Below are 10000 nucleotides of genomic sequence, written 5' to 3' on the forward strand. Positions count from 1 at the left end.
TCATATCTCTGACTGGTAACCAACGCAGTGAGGCGAGAACAGGAGGAATACGGTCATATCTCTGACTGGTGACCAACGCAGTGAGGCGAGAACAGGAGGAATACGGTCATATCTCTGACTGGTAACCAACGCAGTGAGGCGAGAACAGGAGGAATACGGTCATATCTCTGACTGGTAACCAATGCAGTGAGGCGAGAACAGGAGGAATACGGTCATATCTCTGACTGGTAACCAACGCAGTGAGGCGAGAACAGGAGGAATACGGTCATATCTCCATGACTGGTAACCAACGCAGTGAGGCGAGAACAGGAGGAATACGGTCATATCTCCATGACTGGTGACCAACGCAGTGAGGCGAGAACAGGAGGAATACGGTCATATCTCTGACTGGTAACCAACGCAGTGAGGCGAGAACAGGAGGAATACGGTCATATCTCTGACTGGTAACCAACGCAGTGAGGCGAGAACAGGAGGAATACGGTCATATCTCTGACTGGTAACCAACGCAGTGAGGCGAGAACAGGAGGAATACGGTCATATCTCTGACTGGTGACCAACGCAGTGAGGCGAGAACAGGAGGAATACGGTCATATCTCTGACTGGTAACCAACGCAGTGAGGCGAGAACAGGAGGAATACGGTCATATCTCCATGACTGGTAACCAATGCAGTGAGGCGAGAACAGGAGGAATACGGTCATATCTCTGACTGGTAACCAACGCAGTGAGGCGAGAACAGGAGGAATACGGTCATATCTCTGACTGGTGACCAACGCAGTGAGGCGAGAACAGGAGGAATACGGTCATATCTCTGACTGGTGACCAACGCAGTGAGGCGAGAACAGGAGGAATACGGTCATATCTACATGACTGGTAACCAACGCAGTGAGGCGAGAACAGGAGGAATACGCTCATATCTCCATGACTGGTAACCAACGCAGTGAGGCGAGAACAGGAGGAATACGGTCATATCTACATGACTGGTGACCAACGCAGTGAGGCGAGAACAGGAGGAATACGGTCATATCTCTGACTGGTAACCAACGCAGTGAGGCGAGAACAGGAGGAATACGGTCATATCTCTGACTGGTAACCAACGCAGTGAGGCGAGAACAGGAGGAATACGGTCATATCTCCATGACTGGTAACCAACGCAGTGAGGCGAGAACAGGAGGAATACGGTCATATCTCTGACTGGTAACCAACGCAGTGAGGCGAGAACAGGAGGAATACGGTCATATCTCTGACTGGTAACCAATGCAGTGAGGCGAGAACAGGAGGAATACGGTCATATCTCCATGACTGGTGACCAACGCAGTGAGGCGAGAACAGGAGGAATACGGTCATATCTCTGACTGGTAACCAACGCAGTGAGGCGAGAACAGGAGGAATACGGTCATATCTCTGACTGGTAACCAACGCAGTGAGGCGAGAACAGGAGGAATACGGTCATATCTCTGACTGGTAACCAACGCAGTGAGGCGAGAACAGGAGGAATACGGTCATATCTCTGACTGGTAACCAACGCAGTGAGGCGAGAACAGGAGGAATACGCTCATATCTCCATGACTGGTAACCAACGCAGTGAGGCGAGAACAGGAGGAATACGGTCATATCTCTGACTGGTAACCAACGCAGTGAGGCGAGAACAGGAGGAATACGCTCATATCTCCATGACTGGTGACCAACGCAGTGAGGCGAGAACAGGAGGAATACGCTCATATCTCCATGACTGGTAACCAATGCAGTGAGGCGAGAACAGGAGGAATACGGTCATATCTCTGACTGGTAACCAACGCAGTGAGGCGAGAACAGGAGGAATACGGTCATATCTCCATGACTGGTAACCAACGCAGTGAGGCGAGAACAGGAGGAATACGGTCATATCTCCATGACTGGTAACCAATGCAGTGAGGCGAGAACAGGAGGAATACGGTCATATCTCTGACTGGTAACCAACGCAGTGAGGCGAGAACAGGAGGAATACGCTCATATCTCCATGACTGGTAACCAATGCAGTGAGGCGAGAACAGGAGGAATACGGTCATATCTCTGACTGGTAACCAATGCAGTGAGGCGAGAACAGGAGGAATACGGTCATATCTCTGACTGGTAACCAACGCAGTGAGGCGAGAACAGGAGGAATACGGTCATATCTCTGACTGGTAACCAACGCAGTGAGGCGAGAACAGGAGGAATACGGTCATATCTCTGACTGGTGACCAACGCAGTGAGGCGAGAACAGGAGGAATACGGTCATATCTCCATGACTGGTAACCAACGCAGTGAGGCGAGAACAGGAGGAATACGGTCATATCTCCTGGTCTTTGTAAGAACTCTGGCTGCTGTGTTTTGAACTAGTTGAAGGCGATTGATGGATTTTTTTGGGAGAGTCCAGAAAAAAGAGAATTGCAGTAGTCCAGATGGTTTGTGACAAGGGCCTGAATAAGGGTTTGTGGCCAGGCCACAGCAGCCTAAATTACAGGGCCGGGCCGGGCACTCATGGGGATGACCCTGTGGAAAGTGTGCGCAACGAACGAACAGCAGGGAAGCGGCGAGATGGGAGACCGACGGAAAGACAGAGGACGAGACAGAGAGGGATGCTGCGGGGACGACCCCCCCCCCACACACACACACACACACACCCACCCCCCACCCTCCCCTCCACACACACACCACCACAAAAACAACGTGGGCCAACATGGCTATTAGGGCATTAAACGGCTATCAGTTAAGGATGATTACTGGGGCCTTGAAGGGCCTGGTACTCAATTACAGCACCACCCCTATCCCCCCCAAAGGCACATGCCCACCCCCACCTCCCTGCAAGGGGGGGGTACAATAGAACGGAGTACAGTAGCAACCTGAAGCCGCTATAAATGGACATAAGCCATGAAGACATGAGGCATCCGGATTATGAGAATGTCTTCTAATTCCTGACAGTTTTATGGAAGTGGTTCTCAAAGGTTTTCATGTCAAGGACCCCAACATGATACGTGTTCTCAGAACATTCTGTTCCAGGGACCTCCAGAAGCAAAGATTTGAGTGAAAGATGTTTACTTGAAAACATATATATTCAAAGATAGGGTTAGGATTAAATCGGATCTGCTATTAAAAAATAGCAGATCTACAAGCTCATGGTGAAGTCATTGTTCTTTTTAAGACGTGGCTCCGAAAGAGCCGTCTGTAAGAGGGTCTTCTTCTCTTCTTCCGTCTGCCTGTGTCTTCTAAATCATGTTTTCTGAAAGACCTCATGTTTTTATATCAGTGGTAATCAATATTTCATGTCAAGGATCCCCAGAATTATCTGTATTTGGCCGTGGACCCCCATCTGAAAATATGTTGTTCCAGGGACCCCCCCCCCCCCCCCCCCCAGAAGCAACGATTTGAGTAAAAATGTTCGCTCTGAAAGAATAGATTTTCAAAGATTTGCACCACATTTTCACGATTTTTCAAAAATAGCAGATCTACAAGCTCGCTATGAGCTTGATCTGCTATTTTCTACTATAATGACATGCTTGATCTGCTATTTTCAGAGCACAACCATCATAAAATGACTTATTTCTAATGGGTCTCTTCTCCACCAGTAACATTTTAGCCTAGTTTTTAATTGTCAATATATTACGTCTTACTCATCGTAGCTTAGTTTTTTATTTCGTTTTCAGTGAAAAAAGGTAGTCGACGAACTTTTTTTTTTGTCAGACGACCCAACTACGGATAAACGGTTGAAGATGGATGGATGGAAATCAACCTCCGTTTCTCAACAGCTGCACGTTTCCTTCTGCTTCCTGTTCCCGTCCAGCTTGACGGTCTTATTATCGGGGAACGTCTCCGTCCCGTACGGCGGCTCCTCCTCCTCCTCCTCGGCGGCGGCGAGCCGCGCGAGAGCGCCGCGCGCGGCCGCCAGGAACGCCTGCTCCACGCCGGCGGCCTCCTTGGCGCTGGTCTCCACGTACGGGATGAGGTTCTTGCTCCGGCACCAGGCCGCGGCCCGCTGGGCGCTCACACGCCTCTCGGCCACCAGGTCTGTCTTGTTGCCCAGCACCACGAAGGGGAAGCCGGCGGCGTCCCGCGGCCCCGCCTGGACCAGGAACTCGTCCATCCAGCTCTCCAGGTGCGCGAAGCTCTCGGGCTCCGTCAGGTCGAAGGCCAGCACGGCGCAGTCCGCCCCGCGGTAGAACGCCAGGCCCAGGGACTGGAAGCGCTCCTGGCCCGCCGTGTCCCAGATCTGCATGGCGACCGCCCGGCCGTCCACCGTCAGCTCCTTGGTCAGGAAGTCGGCGCCGATGGTGGCTTTGTACTGGTTGGAGAAGCGCCGTCGCACGTACTGGTTCATCAGGGAGGTCTTTCCCACCCCGGAGTCTCCCAGGACCAGGACCTTAAGCAGGACCTTCTTCCTGGACTCCATGTTGTGTGTTTGGACTTGATGCGGTGGGGTAATGGACTTTACCTCTATGGACTTTACCTCTAGGGACTTTACCTCTAGGGACTCTACCTCTAGCCTGGTTGGATGTTAACAGAAGCTCTGTGTCTGCCTGGTCTCGGGGGGTATATTATAAAACACTATAGCAGCTACACTACTCTAAAGAGATAATTGAATAGCTAAGCTATCCACACCGACCACCACTACAGACTATTAAGACGCCTTTCACTGAAAACGCTCTATGTTTGGGGTTTTATTTGGACAGGGCTGTGGTCTCAGTCATTGATGACATGACGCCAAGTGTGGAACTTCAAATTTGGGCAAGACATTGATACTCTGGCCACTCTGTGACTCAGACATGGACATACAAACAGACTTTGATACTCTGGCCACTCTGTGACTCAGACATGGACATACAAACAGACTTTGATACTCTGGCCACTCTGTGACTCAGACATGGACATACAAACAGACTTTGATACTCTGGCCACTCTGTGACTCAGACATGGACATACAAACAAAGACGATATACCCATATATAGGCATATACATGGAGATCCGGTTGTCCAGAGTGACAGATCCGACCGCTATGCCCATACATGGACATGAGCATTATGTGGCCGACAAACTCCCTCGCGAGGACTCCAGGGGGTGGAGGTGGCCGCCATGGAAAATGCATTTGAAATTAACCCGTTCTGACCTGAGATCAGATTCACACGAGGTTTCCGCCGGACACACACTGGTCTGATGAACCCATTCTGACCTGAGATCAGATTCTAAAAATGTCGTTCTTCGATTTTTCAAAAATAGCAGACCTACAAGCTCGTATCGCGCCACTCGGTGGCGCGATATGAGCTTGTAGGTCTGCTATTTTTAAATAGCTAAAGCATAACATGATGCTGACACCAAAATGGGTGCCCGTTCAGAATGGGTTAAAAGAGTGGATTTGAGTAGTGATTCCACTACTCAGAATCCAAAACAATCTCGGCACCCTCTACACTTCTGTCAAACCCCACGCTAAAAGTCTAGGAGTATTTTTTTACTCTGCGTTTAAATTCGATAAACAAATTAATGCAATAGTCAAATCCAGTTTCTTTCACCTCCGCTGCATCTCCAAAATCAAACCATTTCTCTCCACAGCACCACCTTGAAATAGTCATCCACGCACTGATATCATCCCGGTTAGATTACTGTAATGCCCTCTTCTACAGCACTGGGATCAGTCAGTCATCCCTGTCCCGTCTACAACTTGTCCAAAATGCAGCAGCCAGACTCCTGACCGGCACCAGGAGGAGAGACCACATCACCCCTGTCCTGGCCTCTCTCTCCACTGGCTGCCGGTCCGGTTCAGAATCCAGTTCAAAACCCTCCTGTTTGTGTACAAAGCCCTCAATGGGCTGGCCCCCCTCCTACATCACCGACCTCCTATCCTATCCCCCCTCTACCAGGACCCTCAGGTCAGCAGACAGGGGGTCTCTTAGGGGTTACCTCCTATCCTATCCCCTCTCTACCAGGACCCTCAGGTCAGCAGACAGGGGCTCTCTTAGGGGTTACCTCCTATCCTATCCCCCCTCTACCAGGACCCTCAGGTCAGCAGACAGGGGGTCTCTTAGGGGTTACCTCCTATCCTATCCCCTCTACCAGGACCCTCAGGTCAGCAGACAGGGGGTCTCTTAGGGGTTACCTCCTATCCTATCCCCTCTCTACCAGGACCCTCAGGTCAGCAGACAGGGGCTCTCTTAGGGGTTACCTCCTATCCTATCCCCCCTCTACCAGGACCCTCAGGTCAGCAGACAGGGGGTCTCTTAGGGGTTACCTCCTATCCTATCCCCCCTCTACCAGGACCCTCAGGTCAGCAGACAGGGGGTCTCTTAGGGGTTACCTCCTATCCTATCCCCCCTCTACCAGGACCCTCAGGTCAGCAGACAGGGGCTCTCTTAGGGGTTACCTCCTATCCTATCCCCTCTACCAGGACCCTCAGGTCAGCAGACAGGGGGTCTCTTAGGGGTTACCTCCTATCCTATCCCCTCTACCAGGACCCTCAGGTCAGCAGACAGGGGCTCTCTTAGGGGTTACCTCCTATCCTATCCCCCCTCTACCAGGACCCTCAGGTCAGCAGACAGGGGGTCTCTTAGGGGTTACCTCCTATCCTATCCCCTCTACCAGGACCCTCAGGTCAGCAGACAGGGCTCTCTTAGGGGTTACCTCCTATCCTATCCCCTCTACCAGGACCCTCAGGTCAGCAGACAGGGCTCTCTTAGGGGTTACCTCCTATCCTATCCCCTCTACCAGGACCCTCAGGTCAGCAGACAGGGGGTCTCTTAGGGGTTACCTCCTATCCTACCCCCTCTACCAGGACCCTCAGGTCAGCAGACAGGGGGTCTCTTAGGGGTTACCTCCTATCCTATCCCCTCTACCAGGACCCTCAGGTCAGCAGACAGGGGGTCTCTTAGGGGTTACCTCCTATCCTATCCCCTCTACCAGGACCCTCAGGTCAGCAGACAGGGGGTCTCTTAGGGGTTACCTCCTATCCTACCCCCTCTACCAGGACCCTCAGGTCAGCAGACAGGGGCTCTCTTAGGGGTTACCTCCTATCCTACCCCCTCTACCAGGACCCTCAGGTCAGCAGACAGGGGGTCTCTTAGGGGTTACCTCCTATCCTATCCCCTCTACCAGGACCCTCAGGTCAGCAGACAGGGGGTCTCTTAGGGGTTCCGCACACAAAGAAGAGGCTCAGGGGCGACCGCGCCTTTGTTGTCTTTTAAATCACAACTTAAAACATTTTTATATTCACAAGCCTTTGCACCACCGACATGATCCTGCACCTTTCCTTTTAGATCATTCTGTCCTATATGCCTGTTGTTTTATTATTGACGTCTTTTCCCCTCGGCCATGTGACAAGGCCTCCCCGTCGTACCACAAGATGAGAAACGTGGTCTTATGAGTCCTCCCCCTCCCCCCCTGCTCCCCGAGCCCCGCCCACTTCCCACCCGGGCCCTGAATTCCTCAGGTGTGTGTGATAAAGACACTCAGTCCCTGTTTAACGTGTCAATGATTCACCCAAACGGAGAAGGAAGGAATAAATCTATTACAAATTCTATTCATCATGATGGGTCTCTCACAGTGTCTTCAGCTGTCAAGTAGAGTCAGTGTAGCGTTGTGGGAGAGGAAATCACAAAGTAGTCACACTTTTTATTATAACTTGAGTAAAAGTATCAATATTACTCTGTTACTATAGTAAAAGTCTGGGTTCAAAATCTATTCGAGTAAGTAAGTAAAAGTTATCAAATAAATGTAATGGTGTAAAAAGTACAATATTTGGATCCGAGATGTAGTGGAAGTAGAAGTTAAAAGTAGCCTATTTAAAATTTGGAAATACTCCAGTAAAGTAAAAGTACTTAAGTACAGTACTTGAGTGAAGTTACTTAGTGACTTGTTATTGTGAGACTGTTGTGACGTTGCTGTGGAGCTGTCAGGAGCCCATCAACCCAAACCTTCCTCCCTTTAACCCATTCTGACCTGAGATCAGATTCATACGAGGTTTCCGCCGGACACACACTGGTCTGATTAACCCATTCTGACCTGAGATCAGATTCTAAAAATGTCAGTCGTTCTTCGATTTAAAAAAAAATAGCAGACCTACAAGCTCGTATCGCGCCACTCGGTGGCGCGATATGAGCTTGTAGATCTGCTATTTTTCAATAGCTAAAGCATAACATGATGCCAACACCAAAATGGGTGCCCGTTCAGAATGGGTTAAACCCCTTTTGGTGTTTCAAACATTATGTCATAATTTAGCTATTGCAAAATAGCAGATCTACAAGCGCACCACCGAGAGCTTGTAGGTCTGCTATTTTTCTTTAATCGTGAAAATGTGGCCCAAATGTTTGAATATATTCTTTCAGAGCGAACATATTTTCTGATGGGGGTTGATATAGAAACATGAGGTTTAACCCCTTCTGACCGGGCACCCATTTTGGTGTTGGCATCATGTTATGCTTTAGCTATTGAAAAATAGCAGATCTACAAGCTCATATCGCGCCACCGAGTGGCGCGATACGAGCTTGTAGGTCTGCTATTTTTTGAAAAATCGAAGAACGACTGACATTTTTTTTAATCTGATCTCAGGTCAGAATGGGTTCATCAGACCAGTGTGTGTCCGGCGGAAACCTCGTATGAATCTGATCTCAGGTCAGAATGTGTTAAAAAAAAAAAAAAAAAAAACATTTTCAGGCCTAAATGGGTTAAACCGGTGACAGTTGCATTCTGCTGACGACAAGTGGAATACTACAGTAATCTGGTCTCCGGCCCGGCGGGCCGGAGACCAGCAGAATTGGTGCTGCTCCGCTCGGCCAAACACAGCCTGTCAGCACCCGGAAACCCAAAATCCCTGCGTCAGTCACCGCACACGCACGCCATGCACACCACGCACGCACACGCATACACTCCTGAGCATATGCAAATGTAGCGGTCTGCACTCTGCAGTGGTGGAAAAAGTACTGGCATTTTTAACCCATTCTGACCTGGGATCAGATTCATACGAGGTTTCCGCCGGACACACGCTGGTCTGATGAACCCATTCTGACCTGAGATCAGATTCTAAAAATGTCAGTCGCTCTTCGATTTTTCAAAAATAGCAGACCTACAAGCTCGTATCGCGCCACTCGGTGGCGCGATATGAGCTTGTAGATCTGCTATTTTTCAATAGCTAAAGCATAACATGATGCTAACACCAAAATGGGTGCCCGGTGAGAATGGGTTAACTTGGTAAAAGTATCAAAACTGCAATGTGTATAAATACTGTTACACCTTAAGTAAAAGTCTCATTTTTATACAAGTTTTCAGTTTCTAGATCGGCTATTTTCAAATGGCCCGAAATGTATATATATATATATATATATACATAGGGCTGAAGTGGGTAATGTATGTTTCAAAGAGTCAGAATCTACAAAGTAACCAGTAACTAAAGTTTTAAAATAATTGTAGTGGAGTAAAAGTATAATATTTGCCTCTGAGATGTAGTGGAGTAGAAGTACAAAAAGATTAAATAACAAAATACTCCAGTAAAGTGTAAACGCCTTTAAATTGTACTTAACCCATTCGGGGCGGGAACCCCTTTAGGCATTTTAATTACGTTATTCTTTAACTATTGAAAAATAGCAGATCTACAAGCTCATATGAGGAAAAAACATGAGGTTGAAATATTGAGCACCACCGACATAGAAACATGAGGTTGAAATATTGAGCACCACCGACATAGAAACATGAGGTTGAAATATTGAGCACCACCGACATAGAAACATGAGGTTGAAATATTGAGCACCACCGACATAGAAACATGAGGTTGAAATATTGAGCACCACCGACATAGAAACATGAGGTTGAAATATTGAGCACCACCGACATAGAAACATGAGGTTGAAATATTGAGCACCACCGACATAGAAACATGAGGTTGAAATATTGAGCACCACCGACATAGAAACATGAGGTTGAAATATTGAGCACCACCGACATAGAAACATGAGGTTGAAATATTGAGCACCACCGACATAGAAACATGAGGTTGAAATATTGAG

General features: G+C 48.8%; 2 protein-coding genes across 2 annotated transcripts in view; both read right to left on the reverse strand.

The window, feature by feature from the left end:
- Positions 1-10000, reverse strand: part of nhej1 (nonhomologous end-joining factor 1) — a gene marked incomplete at its 3' end in the record, with an annotated part of 58415 nt that overhangs the window by 25998 nt on the left and 22417 nt on the right. The window lies entirely within an intron of this gene.
- LOC310854335 (ras-related protein rab7-like) lies at positions 3759-4406 on the reverse strand (the record flags this gene model as incomplete). The annotated part of the gene is made up of 1 exon (XM_083758933.1): positions 3759-4406. One exon carries the CDS (start codon positions 4404-4406, stop codon positions 3759-3761), a length of 648 nt encoding a protein of 215 aa, XP_083615059.1.

This window comes from Protomyctophum parallelum, assembly GCF_964188405.1.
Source record: "Protomyctophum parallelum genome assembly, chromosome: 23".
NCBI lineage: Eukaryota > Metazoa > Chordata > Actinopteri > Myctophiformes > Myctophidae > Protomyctophum > Protomyctophum parallelum.